This window comes from Hyperoodon ampullatus (genome assembly GCF_949752795.1).
Source record: "Hyperoodon ampullatus genome assembly, chromosome: 6".
Classification (NCBI taxonomy): Eukaryota; Metazoa; Chordata; class Mammalia; order Artiodactyla; family Ziphiidae; genus Hyperoodon; species Hyperoodon ampullatus.
Window position 1 is genome coordinate 46528389 of NC_136919.1, and position 23845 is coordinate 46552233.

Genomic DNA, 23845 nt, shown 5'->3' on the forward strand with positions numbered 1-23845 from the left:
CACTTAAATTCAGGACAGATTTTGCTGCTAAACAACTTATAAAATATATTTAATTTTCACAGCTTTTTAAATTTCAGAATTACAGGTAAGGAATCATGGATGTGTGCTTTCATAAAATAGGATAATATAATACATGTTATTTTTTAGAGAAAAAGTAATCAATTTAATTGTATCCATAATTGACTGAATAAATAGAAGCTGAAGTGAAACCAAAGGAATTGCCATACTTCACATAAACATTTCTTTATCACAAGAGATATTATTTTCTAAAATATCTTTCTAAGGTTAAAAGATGAGAGTAAGAAAAATAATAAGAGATTGGAGTCATTATGTTGGAATAATTTCTGATGGGGATCTTCCCAACATGTTCTCAGTAGTATTAGGCTTAAGGCCCTCCAAATATTCTGTAACTTTCTCTTTGGTATCCTGAAATTCATAAATAACATAATCTACTCATATAGATAATGAAAAAATTAATATAATGCCTAATATGTAGAAAATAAAAAGAAATTAATTTGTTATAAAATATAGTAATATGTATTTCAATATTTAAATCCTTGGGCATTACTACTAAAGACAAAATGAAGCAATGAGATGCTTGCTGTATGTATAATGAACAAGTCTGGATTTAATAGAAGTTATAAGAAGAGAAGCCATTCCATTCAAAATGATAGCAGAGGTGTGATGGATACTAGAATAAAACCTGGTATTAAGTAATTATAGAGGGGACTTATTTGTATAAGCTAAATAGGGGAATAATCTTCATGGAAGTAAGAATAACCTGATAAGTACTAGGTAGAGAAAATGAAGGCATACGCTATTGTTGAAAATGAGCAGAGTCTTGTTTCAAGGAAGATGTTATAATAATTTTATATGCTGCTCCATGAGATGGGATAGTGAAAGAATATGTCAGAAATCATACACCCATCTAGATATCTCACCACATGTTGGAGCAAACATTTAGACTTTTAAGACCTTTGAGATCTTGGAGACCATGGTCCTTCGAGAGTCGATGGGAAATTGAGAAAGATTTGAAAAAAGCAGCAGTATTTGAGAGTCTACAGAGAAGTTGTGTGGCAGACCTTTGGAAAAAATATCAGATAAGTTCCTATTGAAAGCCAATAGGAACTCTCCAAATAAATCATTTCAATATGTAATTTTCACAGCAGAGATTTCTTGTCATTGTGCTGCAAATATTTAAAAAAATTTATATAGGATGTCAATAAAATATTTTTAAAAAATAATCTTTATGAAATTCATTGATATCTTTACATTTGTCTCTACTAATTTAATAATGTATGGTTTAAAGTCTATTAAAGGACGTCTCAAATCGCCCTTTACACATTTGCATTTGGTTTCGTTGTTTTTCCAGTAATTGTACCACTACTGTGAAACCATTTTCAACTAAATACTTAGTTGGAAACATTACAAGTAATTTAGCTCGTTCCAAGAAGTGAGTATGCAAATCCTGAGTCCCTAACTTTTCATAATTAGATTAATTAAACTGTGTTTTGGCTTCAAAATCTTTCATTTATTTATTTACACTCAAGGAATTTTCCTGCAAATGTTGCCTAGTGGCCCACTGGTTTCCAATGTATTAATCAACCCTACCTTTAAATCTAGTCAACTAATTAAAAATTTAAAAAGCAAAATTTAAAAACCAGTCCTTTAAAGGCAGCTCTTTCTCTAGGGAGGAGAACGGAAAACTCTCTGGAGCAGGCGCCCAGGTTCCGAGTTTTGACAGCCCCTCGAAGCTCCGCCTCTCGAAACCCCGCTCCTCACGCACTCCACGCCCCTCTTCCGTACAGACCGCCTCCAGAGCGGGCGTCGAACGTCGAGCGGAAGTGACGTACGGGGGCCGCCGGAGGTGTTGCGTTCCGCTACTGGGCCTGAGAGTGGAGTGGTACCTGCGCCAGGGAAGATAGCGCTATGTCGATCGAAATCGAGTCCTCGGAGTGAGTCCTGTGGTGGTGGATATTCGCGAGGTTGCGGGGGCCGGGAGGCGAAGGGTGAGGTCGTAGAAGCTGCTCGGGGGAGGCGTTCGAGAGGCTGGGGAGTGGAGGGGCATTTCCTTTCCCACAAAGAAGCTTCTTGGATCTGGCTACCTCGGAGGCGGGCCCACGAGAAAGTAGCGGACGGGAAGCCCAAAGCCCGATGGGAGGCGGCGCGGGGTTGGGGGTAAGACATGCCTGGAAGACCTGAGTTCTAGCCCTCGCCGACTCCTGGTGCGCTCTGTGACTGAGCAAATTAGCCATCCAACCTGGACTCCGGTCTAATCTGCACAAGGGGGCCGAACTCGCAGCCTTCTTTCTCTTCCCGCCCCCACTGAGCAGTGTGGTTTGTTTCCTCCCCTGTGCTTACAGGGCCCTCTGCTTTTTTCTGCCCAGCACTTAATCCAGTATTGTCACCGTTTGCCCACCCTACTAGCCTGTGTAGGCGTCTAGGGGCTCCTTTTCATTACAGTCCCAGTTCCTAGCACATCGTCGAGGCTCAATGATTGTCTTTGGAATGAATGAGTGATTGTCTTTGGAATGAATGAGTGATTGTCTTTGGAATGAATGAGCGACTAGCTATTTTATGAAGTGCCATGTGGCGCTGAATTTTGGTTGGTCTTTGAGCTCTGTGTAGCCCAAAGGAGGGACAGAATGTGGAAATTGGGCCAGGAGAATGATAGACTTGGGAGAGAGGGGGGTTAATGAGTGACTGAAGGTCTTTAGTGAACTCTTCCAGGATTCCATCGTCTACCTTGCTCTTGCCAACACTTAATAATTAAATCAGCAGACGTATCATTTGTGTCCTGACTGTAAGGGAGAGAGGACTTGTCCTCAAGATCTGCCATAGGAAGAAGGGAGGTTTATTCATTCAACAAATTTGTTTTTTTTTGCGGTACGCGGGCCTCTCACTGTTGTGGCCTCTCCCGTTGCGGAGCACAGGCTCCGGACGCGCAGGCTCAGCGGCCATGGCTCACGGGCCCAGCCGCTCCGCGGCATGTGGGATCTTCCCGGACCGGGGCACGAACCCGTGTCCCCTGCATCGGCAGGCGGACTCTCAACCACCAGGGAAGCCCCATTCAACAAATATTGAAGTCTACTGTGTACTTGTTTTAGACCCTGGGAATATAGTAGTGAACAAAGCAAACAAAAATCCGTGCCCTTATAGAAAATACATTGTTATTGAGGAAGGCAAACAGCAGGCAAAAGCAGTAAGTAAAATAGGCTTAGCAAATGGTGGTAAGTGTTTTGGAGAAAAAGTAAAGCAAAGAAGGGTGATGGAGAGTGCTGGCTATGAAGACACCTAAGTCAGGGCAGGAGTTGGAAAGGATTCCATGCTTTGAGCCTGAATCAAAGTGGGAACTGACCACTCCCAGCTGCATGTTTTCATTATCAATAATTGCTGCTTTTTACTAAGTATTTTCCATGCTAGTCACACTATAAGCAGTGTAGTCAACTCTTTGACCAACCCCTACAGAGTAGGTATTTTTCTTAACAGGTGAGGAAACAGGCAAAGAGATGTTAACTGACTCGTCCAAAGTCACAATTAGTAAGTGACAGAACTCTGATTCAAATCCCAGCCTATCTCCAAAGCTTTTAGCTCTTTATGTATCACACTGTGTTTGAAGGATGTGAATTTGATTTTAGCTATGTCAAATAGGAGTTCTTTGCAAGTGTGGTGTTTCATTTGGGGAGTGTAAATGGAAGTGTGCTATGGAAGACAGTGTGATACTGGAACAGCAGGTATCTCTTAAAGGGGCCATGAGAGAAAAGACTACTGTGAGTAGCAGTAATCAGTTCCCTTCTGCAGGAAGGGAACCCTTTTTAAGAAGAGGGTGTTTGCTTTCCTGTCCAGGGTGTATGTTCACGTGCCACACTGCCAGTTTAAATCTTCATTTTTCCACTTATCTCTGTTACCTGGTCAAATTCTCATCTGTAAAATGGACATAAGAGTAATGCCATCCTCATAGGGTTGTTTTGAGGAGTAAATGAATCCAAAATGCTTAGAACAGTACCTGATATATAGTGAACACATAGTAAACATTGGTTATTATTTTTTGATTATTATTTCTCTCCTGGGAAAGAGAATTGACTAAATTCCAGTCTGAAATCCCTCCCAACCAGGACAGTGTGACCCCCGATACTAGTGCTGTCCAGTAGAAATACCTTGTGTGCCACATATTTACTTTTAAGGCAAGAGAAGAACAGTGTAGTACAGCCTGTAAAGTGAACTTTTACTGTCTATATGAACAACATTCTTCACTAGACTCCTTAACACTAAGCCGAAGATCAGGAAGTTTTAATCATATATATTTAACTCGAAATGACTTGTCACATGCTGAAAACTGTTGCTTGTTCTCTGAGTATTTGGAGATTGTCTGGGTCCTCTTTTCCTTGGGAAACTGAATCCACATGTTTTTATTTCACTTGTCCTGAACATTTGGTAATAAAGGCAGTGGGTAGGTGTTATTTTTGCAAGTGAGGACACATAGCTTTGTTTTGCTTTTACATACAGTATAGCTCTACTTATTTGTGTTCAACAAATCCCCTTTAAGAAGGTCTCAATTCATATTTTTTGTTGTCATTTGAAAAATGGACCAAATCATCCAATCATTTAGAGTATTTTGTGTCAGTGACTAGACTTGGTTTAAAGTATTTTACTATAGTGTGCAACAGTGTAATCATATGAACTAATAAGAAACTTGGCATAATAAAAAGATCTCTGACCTTGGAAGTAAGAGAGTCTTCTTGGTACTAACTTGCTTTCTAGCTGACTGTGAGACATTGGGCAAATTACTTCCCTTCACTGAACCCCAGTTCTCCTATTTCTGAGTTGGAAGTAGGACTGGATGATATCTTGTAACTTAGGTTCTGTGATTTTTTGGGAAAGTTTTACTCACATGATAAAGAAACAGAAAGTAAGTAGTGAAAGGAGGATGGTTGTGTAGAAAAATAAACTGGAGTGGGCTTTATTTTGTGACCTCTTTGGTGAGTGAGGATCCATGAGCTGAATGACTTGCTTTCTTCTTTCAGTGTGATCCGTCTTATCATGCAGTACCTAAAGGAGAACAGTTTACATCGGGCATTAGCCACCTTGCAGGAAGAGACTACTGTGTCTCTGAATACTGTGGACAGCATTGAGAGTTTTGTGGCTGACATTAATAGCGGCCATTGGGACACTGTTTTACAGGCTATACAGTCTCTGAAATTGCCAGACAAAACCCTCATTGACCTCTATGAACAGGTAAGAGTGGGGGTGATGCTGATCCCTGTATGTTGGTTTATTGTGGGCCCCCTGACTGGAAAGCATCCGTGAACATTTCTTCAAGCATTATGGGGCTGTAACAGCCCTAAAATTTACACTGTCAAAGCTTGAGTGCTACTCTGTATTTTTATCTCTCTTCTTGGAAAAGCCAAGATTTTCCCAAATTGAAATTCTTTCTTAAGTGACCATTAAATGATCTATTCTAACACCAACTGTTCTGACACCAAATAGTGTGCTGCAATTTAGTTCTGACACTAACCACCCAGAGTTAGTACAGACCCCACTAGTTAAGGGCTTGGTCCTCTACAAGACTGTCTTTACTTCACACACCAGCCACACTTTGGGGTTTTGGGCCACCTATACTTCTGACCAACTGGCTACAAATTTGAGGGTCCCCACGACCCCCTCAGAATTGATAATTCACTAGAATGACACAGACCTCAGGAGAGTGACGTACTGATGATTGCAGTTTTATTATCAAGGGGACAGATCAGTACCAGCTGAATGAAGAGACATATAGGGTGAAGTTTGGGAGGGTACTGAACCAGAGTTTCCAGTGCCTTCCCCCCATGGAGTTAGGGTTTGTCTCTTACCTGGCACATTAAAGTATTCACCAACCAGGAAGCTCCATTGAGATTTTTCATTCAAATTCTAGTTCCTTGACCCTCTGCAGGGTTGGGCTGGCTCAGAGCATCAACCCTCTAATCATATGGTTGGTCCTTTTGATAGCCAGCCCCTGTCCTGAGCCATCTCCTTAGCACTAACTCAGGTGTGATGCAGAGGGCTTATGAATAACAAAGATATTCCTATCACTGGGGAAATGCCAAGGTTTTTAGAGGATGTGTGCCAGGAAACCAGGACATAGATCGTAAAATTACTTATTATACAACAGAACAGAGTGGATTTTCTGGAAATAAGAATGTCGTGTGGTTTGAAGTAAAAATAGGGAAATGGGTTTGTTTCTTTACAGTCCACGTGAGTTTAGTTAATTCCCTAAAGAAAATTTTGGTAATTGGAGAAAGGTTTCTCTGGAGCCTATAGAGATATTTCCATCTTTAGTTTTCTTTAGCATCTACATTCTGAGTAAGAGACCTAAGAGGAGAGGAGATTGGTAGAGGAGAGGAGAGATTGGTAGATAAAAATGAAGGACTGAAGTTATTACTTTATAATTACTGTAGTTGTCTGCCTGAAATTGCTTGTGAAAAGGAGAAGGGGCATTTCCTGATTTGTGATTTGGAAATCATTTTGGTAGGCCATTTCTACGTCAGAAATAGTACTGAAAAAGAAAAATTAAGCGAATGCATTGAAACAGCCATTTTCTTTCAATTATACAGGTTGTTTTGGAATTAATAGAGCTCCGTGAATTGGGTGCTGCCAGATCTCTTCTGAGACAGACTGATCCCATGATTATGTTAAAACAAACACAGCCAGAACGGTATATTCATCTGGAAAACCTCTTGGCCAGGTCTTACTTCGATCCTCGAGAGGTATGACTGTGGTAATGAAAAGAAACTGTTGTTAACTTTGAGCAATAATGTGATCTTTTTAAAACCATTTTATTGGATACTTTTTGTATTTTTGATTTAATTTTTGAAAATGATACTTTTTGGTTTATTTACATTGGTTGAAATTTGCATATGTTAAAGAGAATAATCTAGTTTAGTATTTGAGGACCTTCCCTCCCCCACACACCTCATCATATAGGATTGTGTGTTGATTAGTAAAAAAGTAGACAGTTTATTCTGGTATCATTTCCACATTAGCCCAAGTACTTAACTGGCCCAGAAGTGCTGCTGTACTGCTGGTATGTTCACTGTGCATTTGTGTCCCTTTGGAAGTGCAGAGTCTTAACCACTGGACCACCAGGGAAGTCCTGGTTCTTTTAGTTCTTAAAAGCTTGTGTTTTTGCTTCTCAGCTGATTATGCTTACTGGAGCATGATGATTGTTATTCTTTTATTCTTCCAAAACCATATATATATAGTTTCATTCTTTTTCACCCAGCCTTTTACTAGAAGCTTGTCTAAATAGGAGGAAGAAGAATTTAATAGGCACTGGATAATGGGAAGTTGTTAGAGTAAACTCACAGAAACCGTGAGGATAAAGGAAGGAGTTTGGATTGCCAGGACAGGATTTAAGTTAGAGGTGGTGAAGAACTTCTGGGCTGGGAGTCATTTGACTGAACAAAATTATTAAAGAATATAAAGAATCCTTGGCTCTGCAGATTTTTCAAAAATTGGGAAAACAGCTCTGGCTTTGACATAGTTTACTTAGGCTCTTTTCAGAAATAATGGTGTGGATTGGCTGACCTCAGTTCTCTCTCAGCTCATACTTTTGAAATGCAAGTGGGTAGAATTGAGAAGTTTTTAAAAACTAAATGGTTTGATTAATCCTCTGTTTAACTTTTTATGTTTTCCTTTTTGAATGTTTCTGCTTGATTACTGTTACTTTTTAAAAAATATGCACGTTTATGTCTTTTGCCATTTCTTGGAAATGATGCTACGGCCGCTCCTTTTTCAGGCATACCCTGATGGAAGTAGCAAAGAGAAGAGAAGAGCAGCGATTGCCCAGGCCTTAGCTGGGGAAGTCAGCGTCGTGCCTCCATCTCGTCTCATGGCATTGCTGGGTCAGGTAATTAAAGTCTGTGGAACTGAAATGACTCTGAACTCCTGGTAGTGTTTCCTGTAGCATATAAAGTCTATGTATGAGCTAAAGAAATCGGACATCCTAAGAACTGGGAAATACCTGTAGAGCTGCTTGTACCAACAGCTGTGCCATGCCACATTCATCTTTCCTGGGAGTGGCAGTATAGATTAGTGGTTAAGGGCATACACTCTAGAGACAGAATTAGGGTAACAATAGAATTTATCATCCAATCTTGAGGGCATTGTTGATCATCGTGCCAGAACACTGTCTGAAACAAATTGGAACAAATGTTCACCATAGTTAGAATCTGAGCTCTCTCACTTACCAGCTATGCGGTCTTGGGCATATTACCTAACTTTTTTGATCCCAGTTACTCATCTTGGTGTTGTAGTAAGGATTAAATGAGATAAAATGTACTTAAAACAATTGTATTTTGCCTGGCACCTTGTAAACACACAGTAACTGGTAGCTGCTGGTGGTGTTTCTTTTTTCTTTTTCTTTTCTTTTTTTTTTTTTTAGTAGTAGTAGTATTACTAGCATTGTCATTATTATTTTTAATGCGACCTAGAGTACAGACTCCTTTCTGACCTCATCTTCCCCATGCTCTTGGTTGCTCTCAACCATAATAACCACTCGTCTTCATGAAACTCCTCTCTTGGTTTTTCTAACCGTTTTCTTCTTGGCTTCCCTTTTCATCTCTCCAGTTGTTCCTTTCTTGGTTGTTAAAGGAAGGAGATAGGGGTGATGTAGAGAGGGGTTTTCGTTTTTGTTTTTTCCTTTTAAAGTTGGGAGTGATTTGAAGCTGCTGTAGACTAAGGGTAAAGAGCCTGTAGAGAGTACCTGTTGATTGGAGACAGGTCAAGTTTTCCAGTCATTAAAGTAAAATATGAAAAATAAGCAACATACGAATTTTGGAAAGAAATAAAATTAATAGTGTTTATAAACATTAAATATTTCAACTATAATCATAGAATTAATTTAAAAGTTTGGTAAAGTTGTGAGATATAAAATATACAAAAGTTGATTACATTTCTACATATCAGCACTGGCCAGTTCGAATATTCAGTGAAAAAAAGAGCTTTTGTTTATAGCAACAGCATACAGTATAAGAATTCTAGCATTAACTTTTGTGGGTAATACATGATTTATTTCCATTTTTTAAAAAAGCAAAAGCCTTTCAAAGCTTTCAAGAGAAGTAAAAGAAGATTTGAGTAGATGGTGAAACATTGATTTTCCTGGATAAGACTGACACTGATTCCAGTTCTTCTTAGATTTAAGGCAGTTTATAATAAAGATCACAATAGGATTAGAACTGTTTCACAGAAGAATTCTAGTGTTCACTTGAAAAAATAAACTTGGAAGTATATTCATCAAAGAAATTTTGGAAAGGAAGAATGTTGAGAGCACACTAGCCCTAGAAATAGTGAAGCTTTTAACAGGTTTATAGTCTGAATCATTTTGGTACTTGGCATCCAGTGCGACAACAGTGCGAGAAATTGATCCTGTTATTTATAAGAATTCAATAGATGATAATGGGAATGTCACAGAACCTAGGAACAGGGAAGAATTATTAAGTGTATGGTGTTGGGGCACCTACTTTAGAATGGGGGAGAAATATCAGATCAGATCAGAGCCTTCTCTCATATCTTATAAGCATAATTTCAGATAGAGTGAAAATTATGTATTTTAAGAATATAGAAAAACTTAGGTGGTGATATAATGTATCAAACCTCCTGATAGGGAAGGACTTCCTGTGAGTAGGGAGTAAACACCAAGGTAAAGGTCAACAAATTTCATTACTTGAGAGTTTAACTTAAGATAAAAAGAAAGCTTTAAAGCTATAATAAAAAAAATGGGTAGATTGGGAAAAAAATTCTTTTTGGCAAACATAAACAACAAATACAATGTCTTGATCACATTAAAAGCTCACAAATTGATAAGAAAAATAGTAAGACCACAATAGATGAGTGAGCGAAGAACATGAATAAACAGCTAACAGAAGAAATATATGTAGTTAGTAAACATGCAGAAAAGCTCAAACTCTAATCAGAGAATTGACTAAAGTAGGGCATAACTTTCCACTCATTAGAGTTTTTAAATGACATCCAAAATTATTGTTTTCTTGATAATAGTAAAGGGAAAAAGGAATCAACATTGATCATGTCCCTGTGTTATATAGACTTTACACATATGATTTTATTTTATCCTTTCATCAGCTCTAGGAATTAGGCTTTTCCCCTGAATTTAGTTGGTGAAATTGGGAGTCAGAATAGCATAGTTGACAAACTAGGACCATTTGTCTTCAAAGTCCATGGTTTTTCCACTCCCCATAATGCAGTCGTGAATGCTATTGACGTTGTGTCTTTTGGGGAAAACACTTTGGCAGTGTATATAAAGAGCCTTAACCATTTGTGTTCTTTTCTTGATTCAGTAAGTCCTCTTCTAGGAATCTATTCCAAGTGGGGAATATCCTCATAATAGAAAAAGCCTTATGTCCAAAGGTGTTCACTGCAGCATTATTTAGATGAGTGCAAAAATTAGAAGCAGTATAAATGTCCATTAATATATTAACTAAACTGTGAAACATCCACTACATAGGATATATTGAAGAGCCATCGAAATGTTAGTCATATCATAGCATGATCTAATGATAGGTGAAAACAATATAAAATTTTACATATGGTATAATTATAGCTATATAAATTAAACATATATGTCTGGGGAAAAATACTACAAGGTAACATGAAATGCTAACAGTAGCTGTGTTTGGATGTTGGAACTATGGGAGATTTCTGTTTTTCAATTTTTATTTATAATAAGAGACACCTATAAGAAAATAGGTGTAAAAACATGGCCCTGTTGGCTCTCAGAGTCCCCTTCTACCCTGAGATCAGCCTGTGTTCCTAGGACACAGAATAGCCAAGCTTATGTTGTGTTTGGATGGCCAAAGATGGTTGGGTCTGGATGGCTCAGTTTCCTGTGAACCTCACCCTTTCAGGCTTTGTCTGAGCAATCAGGACCAGATCTTAAAAGCACCCAAGTGGATTTCTTTTCTCATAGGCACTGAAGTGGCAGCAGCACCAGGGATTGCTTCCTCCTGGTATGACCATAGATTTGTTCCGAGGCAAAGCAGCTGTCAAAGATGTGGAAGAAGAAAAGTTTCCTACACAACTGAGCAGGCATATTAAGGTAGGATCCTTGGACACTCAGCCAGTCGGTAATCATTTGTTGGGGACTCAATGTATGCTTGCTTAGCCAGGCCCTGTGCCAGGAGCTTGAGGGGGAGCAGAACTCATTCTCCAGCTCTGACAACATTCATGGTTGCTGCTGGTGATCACTGAGGTCTCCCTGCAGCCAGGCAGTGGCACACCTCAACTGTATTACCGAGTGGACATACATTGGACATCTGGCCCATCATCTGCCCTTGGACTTCCTCCAAGGAATCCTGCATTTGGAAGACTACTTAGCTCTTTGGTTAAGCCTGGGACTAAGAACCATGAAATTTCTATGTATTTGTCCTGTTCAACATTTGTGTTTTTGCTTGCTACGTGTTAGGCAAAGTACCAGGCATGGATTGTAAAGTGGGCTTGAGTGGTGTTTGAGGAAAATAATTTTATCACCTTGAGGGCTGGTTCTTGGTGTTTTTTGACTTTTCTTTTTTGAGGTTACACGGGCCTCTCACTGTTGTGGCCTCTCCCGTTGCGGAGCACAGGCTCCTGACGAGCAGGCTTAGTGGCCATGGCTCACGGGCCCAGCTGCTCCGCGGCATGTGGGATCTTCCCGGACTGGGGCATGAACCCATGTCCCCTGCATTGGCAGGCGGACTCTCAACCACTGCACCACCAGGGAAGCCCTTAGCATCTCCTTTTTATTAGTTTCTTTCTGGGTTTGTGCTCTGATTGAATTTATAGATTTAAAAATAATTCATATTCCTCAAATCTTTGACTTTGGCTTAGTGTTTTGAATTTGTCTTTTCTGGATTATATGTTTTGATTTGCATGTAAAGGTATTTTGGGGCAGCACTTTTATTTACCCTGGTTAAAACCTTGCGACAAATAGAAATCCATTATAATTATGCTGCTGGACTAAGATTTTCTGTTATAAACACTTCCTTTTTTTGGCATTTAAAATGAAACTCATAATAGAGCTTTCCTCTGTTCCCATCTGTCTAACGTTCTGTAGTTTTTATCTGTTAATGGAAGCATCTTTGCTGGTAAATGCTCAGGATACATTTCCCAGGCAAACAATCTGTCAGCTCTAATCATTTCTCCTAGAGTTAGTCAGCCACACATTATCACTTGATTAAATGAAGGTCATGAAAAGAAGCAGTGATGGAAAATTTGTTTAAAAAATAGTGGAGGAAAATAGCCATTTATTTTGAAAAATGAATTTTTTCCCCCAGATGAAAAAAAAAATAGGAACATATGCCATATTTAGTTGAGTGTGAAAGTCATGCCAACAGTGGCTGATTCTGGTAAAAATTTATTGCTTGAGTTAACAGGATTATTTGTTCTAAGTCCCTTGCTAAAATAGTTCTTTTGCTTTTCTTTGGAAATACCAACTTCATTTAAAAAAAAAAACCAACAACAAAAACATGAACAAAAACTAGTTTCAGTGGAGAGCCTAGACGCTAAACTGTTTGGAGAAAATATATCTAGCATCTCTTGGTGTCTGGGTACAGAAACACCCCTCCCAAAATCCATGATACAGGCTAGCTATGGCTTTATGCTAGGACAGAGCTCTCAAAAGTTTAAAATGGGAATTGTTTTAAGGCCACTACATAAAAGTGCATCTGTTTCATTGTTTCATTTGAAACAGTTTGGTCAGAAATCACATGTGGAGTGTGCTCGATTTTCTCCAGATGGTCAGTATCTGGTTACTGGGTCTGTTGATGGATTCATTGAAGTATGGAATTTTACGACTGGAAAAATCAGGAAGGTAAAGTATTTTAAATACATTAATTTTTCTAGTGGGAGAATTATCTGTTACTGTTTTTAAATTATCTGTTATTTTTGCAATTTAAATTTACTTTTTGAATGGGTAATATGTACATCTGATAAAACATTTTATAAAATAGAACGGTTATTCAGTAAAGAGGCTTGTGCCCCCCTCTTGTCCCTCAGCCAGTCAGTTCCCTTCCTTGGTCCACTCAGGGTTACCAGTTTCTTATGTAACTTTTCTGGAATATTCTATGTGTATATGTAAGCAGTTGCTTATTGTTTCCAATCTAACCTTATTGTAGGACTAATTGTGTTTCATTCTGAATGAAGTGGAATATCTTTTTATATGTGAAAAGCAACCAGTATTTCCTATTCTGTGAAGTCTTTTTATATCCTTTGCCCATTTCTCTTTTGGATTGCTTCTGATTCAATATTTGTGTATATTGCAAAATGATCACCACAGTAAGTCTAGTTAACATCCATCATCACACATAGTTAGAAGCTTTTTTTTCTTGTGATGAGAACTTTTAAGATCTACTCTTTCAGCAACTTTCAAATATACATACAGTATTACTAACTGTAGTCACCATGCTGTACATTACATCCCCGTGGCACTTATTTTACAACTGGAAGTTTGTACCTTTGGACTTCCTTCATTATGTTTCTTATTATGTTTAATTTTTGATCCATCTGGCATTTGTTTAGGGTGATAAAATTGGTGTAGATCCAACTTAACTTTTTCCCAAATAGCTACTTGTTGACTAACCCCTGATTTAAAATGTAATCTTGATCATAGAGTACTAAATTCCACTCCATGCTTAGTGGATTTATGAGTGACTTTCACTTTCTACATTGTATATTTCTTTATAATTTACCTTTTTTTTCATGAAGCAGTCTCTTTCTGTACTTTAGAAAAAATATATTTCAATATGAACAGTAATGGATGATAAAAGAAAAATAACAAATAAATAGATTAATCAATACATGGTTTTAGGAAAGGTAGCTGACAGTATGGACAAAACATTAATTTCTCATGTCATACCCTAAAAACAAATAAATTCAGATGTATTAAAGATGTACAATATGTACTGTAGGGAAATTTTGCTTAGAAAGGATCATAAGCAAGAGATGTAGGCTAATATGTTTGCATTTTTTATAATAGTTACTTGAATTGTGTAAAAAAGTTATTCCCAGTATTATCAGTTGTTCATCAGGATAGTGTGCATGACACTATTTGCTTTGGAGATTTAGAGTCGGCATAGTCCATTATCCTGCTTTTAGTGAGTTTGCAGAGACCTGGGGTAACTGGTGTTTTTGTGTTATTTTGATAACTGCTTATCATTGTTTCCTTTAGGATCTTAAGTACCAGGCCCAGGATAACTTTATGATGATGGATGATGCTGTCCTCTGCATGTGCTTCAGCAGAGATACAGAAATGTTAGCAACTGGTGCCCAAGATGGAAAAATCAAGGTATGAATTAGTGGCATGAACTCTTGTATGTAGACATTTTGAGAGTTCTGTAATGAGTTAGTGTCCTACATAGGTTTTTTGCTTAATAACAGCTACTCTTTATGGAGCATCAGCTTTATGCCAGTGACTTTAGTTTTTCTTGTTTAATCCTAATAATAACTCTGCCTAGGGAGGTCCAGTAATTTAAGGTCACACAGTTGGTAAGTGACAGATCTGGGACTTCAGTCCAGATCTGCTTGTGCCCTTTCTGCTGTGGCTCACCTTATATGGTGTGTTGTGCTTAGGGGATGGGGTGGTCTGCAGGTGATTAGCAGTTGATTAGCTGTGGCTTGTATTTAATTGCTGTTAAAATCCCCTGGGCTAGATAAAATACAGAAATGGTCTCTGCTAAGTGAACTTAGAGTCTGAATTTTTGTTTTAATAATTTAAAAGGAAGGAGGCTTAAGTTTCAAAGGATTCAAGTTATTGTACTGTGTGAACCAGACGTATCATATTCAGCTATTAGCATGCATTTTTAATGCTGTTTTTAGCATATTAGTGAGCACTGCATCTTGCTTGGCTCTGCAGAGTAGAGTGGGACAGTATTTACAGGTTTTTACTATTCTTTTTTTTTTTAATAAAGGTATGGAAGATTCAGAGTGGACAGTGTTTAAGGAGATTTGAGAGAGCGCACAGTAAAGGTGTCACCTGTCTAAGCTTTTCTAAGGATAGCAGTCAGATCCTTAGTGCCTCATTTGACCAGACAATTAGGTAAGTAAGAATCCCCAGGGGCTTCCCTGGTGGTGCAGTGGTTGAGAGTCCACCTGCCGATGCAGGGCACATGGGTTCGTGCCCCAGTCCGGGAAGATCCCGCATGCCACGGAGCGGCTGGGCCCGTGAGCCATTGCTGAGCCTGTGCGTCTGGAGCCTGTGCTCCGCAACAGGAGGGGCCACAACAGTGAGAGGCCCGCGTACCACAAAAAAAAAAAAAGAATCTCCAAACTGCCCTCACTTGGGTTTAATATGGTGAAGCCTTAGAGGGAGGTACTAGTGATTCCTTAAGTTTTCACCAGGATGCTTTTATATGGAGAGTGAGGGTATGTGAGACCTTATTTCCCCAAAGTACAGCTGACACAGTGCTATTGTGTTGTCCATTTGGGTCTTTACCTAGAAGAGAGATTAGAAAGGGATTATAGCAGTACTTCATATTTCTCAAAGTGTGGTCTATGGACCCACCTGCATCAGAGTCACCTTAGAGGACATGTGACAAATACAGATTCCTGGGACCCGGCAGAGACCTAGAAGTCTGTTGCTGAACAGAAGCTTGTGGTATTATTGGCATATTTTCTTCCAGTCTCTGTGCAAAGCTTTTGTTGTGGTTTTGTTTGATTGTTTGACATAATAAAAATAATACTGCATACATAATTGCATAGCCCTCATTCTTCACTTAATATTTAAAATTTTAATATTTTAACATGAGCTTCTATAATTCATCTAAAATGCTTTCAACAGTTGGTCCCAACCATAATATATAGAATATTAATTGTTCTTTTCATTTGCTTTTATTTGTGATAGAATTCATGGTTTAAAATCTGGAAAAACCCTGAAGGAATTTCGTGGCCATTCCTCCTTCGTTAATGAAGCAACATTTACACAGGATGGGCATTATATTATTAGTGCATCCTCTGATGGCACTGTAAAGGTTAAGTATTTGCTACTGGTTTGTTTGGGGGTGTCTGTTCCATTTTTGCCCTTTGAGGAGTTTTCAGTGGTGATAATGGTGATAATTGTGGTGGTTAAACCTCTTTAGTAAGTATTTTAGCCATAATTGAGGTGAGTCTGTGACAATAGTAATATTCTGTGGTAATTCCTATTGGCCTAGGGACCTCAAATCTCAGACCTACAGACGCTATCATATGTAGGAAAAGAGGAAAGGTGTGGAGTTCTAAACTTAAGTCCACCCCCATTTACAGTGGTGAAATTCTGTCTTGCCATAGGTATGGTCCACTGCAACAAGTTCACGAAGAGCTCAGTGGCTAAATAAATAGGTCAGCCTCATCCCACCCCGAGCCTCCACATTGGGGCCTTTCTAATAGCATTTAAAGGGGAGCAGGAGGGGCCTAGAGTAGAACCAAGTCCTCAGATACTTATTTATTGCCTTCAGCTCTCATCTGAAAGTAGTGGCTCTTCGGTACCTTAAGAGATTTAGTTATTTCAACAGAGGGCCACATTTCCTAGAAAAGATGGGAAATCCAAATAGAAAATCACTAGAGATCTTTGAGACACTCCATTTCCATTCTAGATCTGCTTTTAAATTGCCTTATGTAAGTGAGTGTTACGTGGCAGAAGACCTAAACATTCTAACACAAATCCCTAACAGTCAGACCACCTTCTGCAGTGGCTTATTCTGGCTTGGGAATTGAACCAGAAACCTGAAGGTAGGAGATGTACTCTTCCTCAGGATAGGTGGGGAAGTACACAGAGCTCTTAGTGCTTTAGTCATGCGGTTTGCCCTCTTTGTGCTATGTATCAATATATGGGCCTCACAACTTGTAAAAATACCATTGGGAGGTGGCTTGTGTAGGTCTCTTTGTTTTGTGGTCTTTTCCTTTAGTTCTGCAATAAGTGGGGTAAAGCATCTCACTGACCTTTTGGACAGAAAACTCTAGAAGTCTTAGAACTCTTGATCCCTGAAATGTTCATTTCTTTTCTAGGCTGCTGGGCTTTGGAGAGGAGATTGGGGTAGATGATACAGTATTTATTAAGAAAATAAATACTGGGACAACTAGTGGGGCAACTATTTCCTCCTCTTTATAGATATTCATTCAACATCTGTTTTGTGCGGGGTTCCATTGAAGGCACAGAAGAAACACAACATAGTCCATGCCTTTGAAGTTTTTATACGTCATGAAGTGAGTGCTGTCCAGACAATGCCAGGCAATAGTTGGTCCATCCCTTCTCTAAGCACATTTCAGATTTCAGTAACTGTGATGTCTGACTTAACCACTTCAGTTCATACTAGCTCAGAAGGGCCAGGTGAAAAGCATTAGGGTGGAGCACTATTAGCAGAAGAAATGTTGGACTGGGAGAGGTCACACAAGTGGCCAAGAGTAGCTTCCACTTCATGGATCCTCGTGTGTGTCTGTTTACATTGTGACTTCTGCAGTGGTTCTCAGTACAAGCTGAGAATCATTTGTGGAGCTTTTAAAAAATGCACAGGGACTTCCCTGGTGGTGCAGTGGTTAAGAATCCGCCTGACAATGCGGGAGACATGGGTTCGATCCTTGGTCCGGGAAGATCCCACATGCTCGCTCTAGAGTCCACGAGCCACAGCTACTGAGCTCTCACACCACAACTACTGAAGCCCGCGCGCACTAGGGTCCGCCTGGCGCAGCTCCTGAAGCCTGCGTGCCTAGAGCCTGTGCTCTGCAACCAGAGAAGCCACCGCAATAAGCCCTCACACCGCGATGAAGAGCAGCCCCTGCTCACCACAACTAGAGAAAGCCCGTGCACAGCAACGAAGCCAAATAATAACACCAATGCAGCCAAATAATTAATTAATTAAAAAAAAAGATTTAAAAAATTGCACAAACCTACATCCCACTCCAGACCTACCAAATCTGAATCTCAGGGTCCTGAGCATATAAATCTAAATAACCCTCATTTCATTTTGGTGTCCAGAGAAGGGTGGCTTTCTGGTTGTTTATGACAGTAGCAGTGTTGACACATAGCTGATATTAAAGATAGGTAGCTTGTTAGCCAAGGAAAATTTTGTAGGAAAAGATCATAAGTTTTAAAAGGGTTTTATTATTTCACTTTCTGATTTTTATTTTGTTTATACCAGTTAATCAGCAAATGGGGAGTTCTTACGTATATGGCAATGTTAGGTATTTGGACTGTAAGAAGCTTTTTTTTCTGAGTCAATTTTTTTCTTTTTTAGTAATACAATTTTCAACTGCAAAACATTAGAAATTGTTAACCTTCCTCCCCCGCCCCCCAAATGTTTATGCCTTATATTTTTGTGTTGTAGATCTGGAACATGAAGACCACAGAATGTTCAAATACCTTTAAATCCTTGGGCAGCACTGCAGGGACAGACATCACTGTCAACTGTGTGATCCTGCTTCCTAAAAACCCAGAGCACTTTGTGGTTTGCAACAGATCAAACACAGTGGTCATCATGAACATGCAGGGACAGGTGAGTGCTCAGAAAGTGCCTTTGCTCAAGCCCTGTGGGCCGTTCCCAAATCAGTGTATCTTGGTCCTGGCACTTTCAGTAACCAAATGTGGGTTCACCACTTGGAAAACCATATACACTGTATTTGTTTTTCAGACACTTACTTAAAATTTTAAATTCTATGTCTACAAAACATCTTTTTGGCATCTCAGTAATTAATCTACTTTCCCCAGGATGTTTGTATACTGTTCTCTTTCTTTTGCATCCTTTGGATAAATGAGACCCCGATCTGTCTTTAAGCCTCCTGCAGAACCTCACTGAAGATTTTGATGTAACAATCCCTGTGTGAGTGAGGGAGATACAGTGTGTGGATTACCAGCTTGGGACATCTGCTAGCTACCATGTGATCTAAGGTGGAACTCCAATAGGAGAAGGGCAACAGTGTTTTTATGATGTGTATTTGTAATCAGATCACCTGCTGGTTCCCAAGGAACCTCACTTTTATAGCACCAGGGACATTAGGAGTATCAAGGTTGAGGTCTCAAGCCCTGGGAATGTGTTGTGATGCTACTGAAATGTTGGGCTGGGCACTTGGGGATCCTGCTGAGCATGGAGAAGACCCAGGGGCTGGTGTATGGAACTCTCTCTCTATTGCTTGAGTCCCTATAAATGATAAGTTGGTAGTGACGAACCTATGGTTGAGATGGCTGGTCTGCAGTACCTGTTGGGACACTGCATAATAGCCATAGTTGCCCACTTCCTAGTTTTCTGCTTGGCTTTTTAAAAACGTAAAAAATTTTTTTTTTAGATTCACAAAGAAGTTACAAAAACAGGTCAGAGAGTTCTTGTACACCCTTGACCTGCATCCCCCAATGGTAACATCTTACATAAACATTGTACAGTTATCAAAACCAAGAAATTGACATCAGTACAACACTGTTAACTCACATACAAACCTTATTTAGATTTTATGTCTTTACGTGCATTCATTTTGAGGTGGGACATGAATAGTTCTGTGAAATTTCATCTCATGTTGATTTATGTAACCACCACAATTAAGATACAGAACTGTTTCATCACTCCCAAAGAAACTCCCTTGTGCTACACTTTTATAGTTAAACCCTTCCCCCACAGCTCTAGCCCCTGGCAGCCACTGATCTGTTTTCCATTATTACAGTTTTTCATTTTGAGAATAGTAATTAAATGGAATCATACAATATGTAGCCTTTTAACCTTTTGAGATTGGTTTCTCTCCATTGATTTATGGTGATCTTAATGGTATGTAAAATAGAGCAAGCAAGGTCTTGGAGACAGTTCCATCATGAATGGAGAGGGCATCTTATTCTGTTAGAAATAGGAAACTGGGGAGCATGGGTCCACAGAGCATTGAGAACCAGTAGTATGTTGATTTAGGAAATTATGTATGCTAATAAATTTGCTTCTGGGTAAAATGGCTCAGTAGACTAAAGACTTGGTGACTTGGGACAAGTGAATTGTAAATGGCTGTCTGCCACTGACATAGGATAGCTTATCCTTTGAATATTTCAGGACATGGTGAATGGAACTGGTAACCTAATTATAAATGACAGTAAACCAAAGTACAAAATAACATAAAGATGTCAGTTTAAACTGCTGCAGTAGAACTGTTGCTAATCCAGGTGATTTATTTTTACCTTGGGCTGTGTTAATGATCTAGATTGTCAGAAGCTTCAGCTCTGGTAAGAGAGAAGGTGGTGACTTTGTTTGCTGTGCCCTCTCTCCCCGTGGTGAATGGATCTACTGTGTAGGGGAGGACTTTGTGCTCTACTGTTTCAGCACAGTCACTGGCAAACTGGAGAGAACTTTGACAGTAAGTATTACTGACTTACGGCCATCTACAGAAATTGTTAATGCTTATGTCTTTTTGAACTCTGAAGTAAACCTTTTCCAGACTGCTATCTGTGTGAACCTTGGTATAAAAAAGTGTAAAAATGTTATCACTAAATGAAAAAAAAAGGGCCGTAAGTAATTGTATGGAATTAACTCCTGTATCAGGAAAAGTCATCCTTTATAGTGAGCCTTCAGCTTCAAGTGGATAGGATGGGTGTACATAAAGCAGAGAAGGAAGGAAGGGAACATGCCTGTCTAGCCAGCTAGATTGGTTAGACCTTATCCAGGGCAATTGGAGAGTGGCAGATATAGCTAGTCCTCTCCGTGTCCTTTCAAAGGCAAGTTACTTGTATATTATCTTATCAAACTGATTTTTTTTTTTTTTTGCTGTATGTGGGCCTCTCACTGTTGTGGCCTCTCCCGTTGCGGAGCACAGGCTCCGGACGCGCAGGCTCAGCGGCCATGGCTCACGGGCCCAGCCGCTCTGCGGCATGTGGGATCTTCCCGGACCGGGGCACGAACCCATGTCCCTTGCATTGGCAGGCGGACTCTCAACCACTGCGCCACCAGGGAAGCCCCTGATTATGTTTTTAAGCAGCTTTGTGTTGTAAGAGGGCCCAATCAGTAACAAGGAATAATTAATGCTAGCTGCTGTAACAATCTTTAAATCTCAGTGGCCTAATACAATGAAAGTTTCTTATTATGTCACAGTGTGATATAAATTGCATCGTCCTCTTTTAGCTGTGCCATTTGGAATATGTGGCCCCTAAGATCTTAGAAGGAGAAAAGATAGTTGAAGGGGTATACTGGATGTTTTAAGGACCCACATCTGGAAGTGGTTTGTTTATATTACTTTGTTCGTCATTCTTTTTTGATTAGAATTAGTCACATGCTGCCCACAGCCCAAATGCAGAGGGGTGGTTGGGCAGGGAAAATGTAGTCGTCTGCAGTCCAGGAAAAAGAAATGGTCTGGTGAATGTATAAAAAATTATACACATAGCTCTGTTAGAGAATAATCTCATCTCAAACTGTTCTTGAATGAACTGTTGGTACACCTGCCTTGTGAAGCCTCCAGTATAGATCCAAGATGTGAACAAAACAAGATGAGGTGGAAGGTGTCCTCTAGTTGAGGAAAATACTAAGTTCACTGAGTTGAAGGAATTGTTTGGTCTCAGCCACCGTCTTGGCTTAATATTTATAAAATGGTGATGATGATTAGGACCGGCTGTAGTGCAGGAGTGGTTTGGCCCAAAGTGTTATTTATACATTATGAAGAAAAGTACAGAAAATGTCATCAGCCATGTGATAGCCTCGTTTGTGTTTTTGGTTTGTGTGTTTGGTTAGCACTCTTTGAGGCTGCCTTGGGCTTGATTCCTTTGGTGAGAAGTAGGAGCTTCACTGTTCTTCCCTCCCACTCAGCTCTGGAAGCTTCTTCAGAGTGATTTGTTAGAGACCTATATACCCTAATCCTGTGCTTTACCTATTCCAGGTTCATGAGAAGGATGTGATTGGTATCGCACATCACCCTCATCAGAACCTGATTGCTACTTACAGTGAAGATGGACTCCTAAAACTCTGGAAACCCTAATTCAACTTTTTAAACTAGCTTGAGAGCATGTACTTAAAATGAAGACTTATTCATGTGTTGCTTTTTTTTTTTTTTTAGGCCAGCTTTTCTAAGTAAATTGTCTGAATTAGGCACAAGAATAATTTTGTGAAAACTCATGTTTTAAGTAGCAGTTACTCTTTTTTATATATTTTCAAGGTATTCGCGTATCTCTTTCTAACTGGGGCAGTCACTTAATGTTTTCAATAGTCTTTTACCTGGAGAGTGAAATACCGATATTTCTAGGGAAAAACTGTACTCCTTTGATTATTTGAAATGCTGATTAAAACGGGCCTCCTGCAGTAAAACTTGTAAATAAGGAACTATCCCAAATTCAGTAGCTGTTTACTGTTCCATCTTTTTTTTTTTTAAGATGTTAATAAACTTTACACCTTTCTGGAGGCTTTGTTTTTAAATGTAAGTGCTCATCTAGTTAACATTTACTTAGAATCAGATGAAGAGGGTGGGACACTACATTATTATTCCTGAATCTTAACTACAGCCGGAAGTCAATTCCTGGGTAGGACAGACTGAATGTAAAGTCAGGTGTCACATAGGATCTCATTTCACTGCCCTCCCCCAGGCATTCATTTTTCTTAGCTGTGCCTTTTCCAGGGAATATCGTCTTCATTTTATGGATAGAGCTAGTTGCAGGGTACATTATATGAGAATTCAGTTTTGGCATATTTGGAAATGCATGTGGGTGTCTCTTTTCTGTTTCAACCAAAGATGTATATGGAATGCCTATGTTGACGTGTGAAGGTACTATGCTAGGTACCATTTCAAGAAAGTGAGCTTGTTTGCTTGTGTGGGCCTTTTATGCCCCCTTTTAATTTTCCCAATTAGTAGGTACAAACAAGTGGGGAAAGTTTTGTATAGTCTTATAAACCTTTGTCACTTGAAATATAGCCTGATCCTGTATTTGCGATCAGCTAGCTGTGCCTAGCACATAAAAATGCTTAATATCGATCGGCTGAATAATTCTTAGCAGCACTATGAAATCCATCTTTCCCAGTCATATTCCCAAAACTGTCTTTCTGCCACAAAACCTGCAGCTTTTTCACAGAATGTCATTTGCTGCCGATTCGAGAGTTGAATAGCTGTGAGTCTATATGAATGTAGGCTGCCATTCCTCCCAGTGAAGAGGCTTTCACTTAAGTAAAAAAAGTTTAAGGTGCAAAGAGCTTATACTAAAATTCCTTAGAAAAATCTTCAAGAAACTGGAGTTGTGATTTAGCGCATGACCTCGTGAACTGGCAGTTGTGAGATGCACTTTGTGCCAAGGCTCATGGAGAGCAAGAATCTTTTCAGCACATGTACACTTAATTCTTTCTAGGAATTTTTAGCAAACAAACCCCTCTTCTGCTCCTGCACCTAGTGCTCAGGATGGTTAAAAACACTAGTTTCTGTCACAGCATAGGGGAGAAAAACAAGTTAACAGGGTTAATTAAAATAGTGGGATAACTGAAAATCTGGAGTTGTTTTTCTGATGATCCGGACCTAATGGGTTAGGAAAGGCTTTCTGGAGTTGACCATAAAAGGACCAACAGGAGCTGAAGGTAAAGGGCTTTGGTGATCCTAGGAGCACTGCAGTGTGCCATAGCTGCAAGCATGTGCCAGACATATGGTAGGGTCTGGGGAGGCCAGGCAAAGAGGAGAGGACTGGACTGAGAGCCAATTAAGTATATTTTCTTTTTTAATGAAGTAGTGCATTGGTGTAACAAGTAAACAAAAAATGGGGGAAAAAATGAATTTTCTGCTTTTCCCAGGTCACCCATGTTTGTGTATCTGCCCACAACTTCATTTTGCACAAACCTAAGAAGTGTTGTTTTGTTTAAAAGTGGAAATGAGCTTCCCTTACTCCACGCCTAGTTTTTTTTCCTTTTAGCCCCCATGGCCATCT

At 39.5% G+C, this 23845-nt stretch overlaps 1 protein-coding gene across 1 annotated transcript; it reads left to right on the forward strand.

The window, feature by feature from the left end:
* Window positions 1–1929: 1929 nt before the first annotated feature.
* SMU1 (SMU1 DNA replication regulator and spliceosomal factor) lies at window positions 1930–22338 on the forward strand (the record flags this gene model as incomplete). Its single annotated transcript, XM_079706137.1, has 12 exons — window positions 1930–1955; window positions 5025–5235; window positions 6591–6743; window positions 7775–7885; window positions 10961–11089; window positions 12719–12838; window positions 14195–14311; window positions 14934–15061; window positions 15866–15992; window positions 18321–18488; window positions 20164–20316; window positions 21826–22338. The coding sequence occupies 12 exons, from the start codon at window positions 1930–1932 to the stop codon at window positions 21922–21924; spliced, it is 1542 nt and encodes a 513-aa protein (XP_079562263.1). The 3' UTR covers window positions 21925–22338.
* Window positions 22339–23845: the final 1507 nt, after the last annotated feature.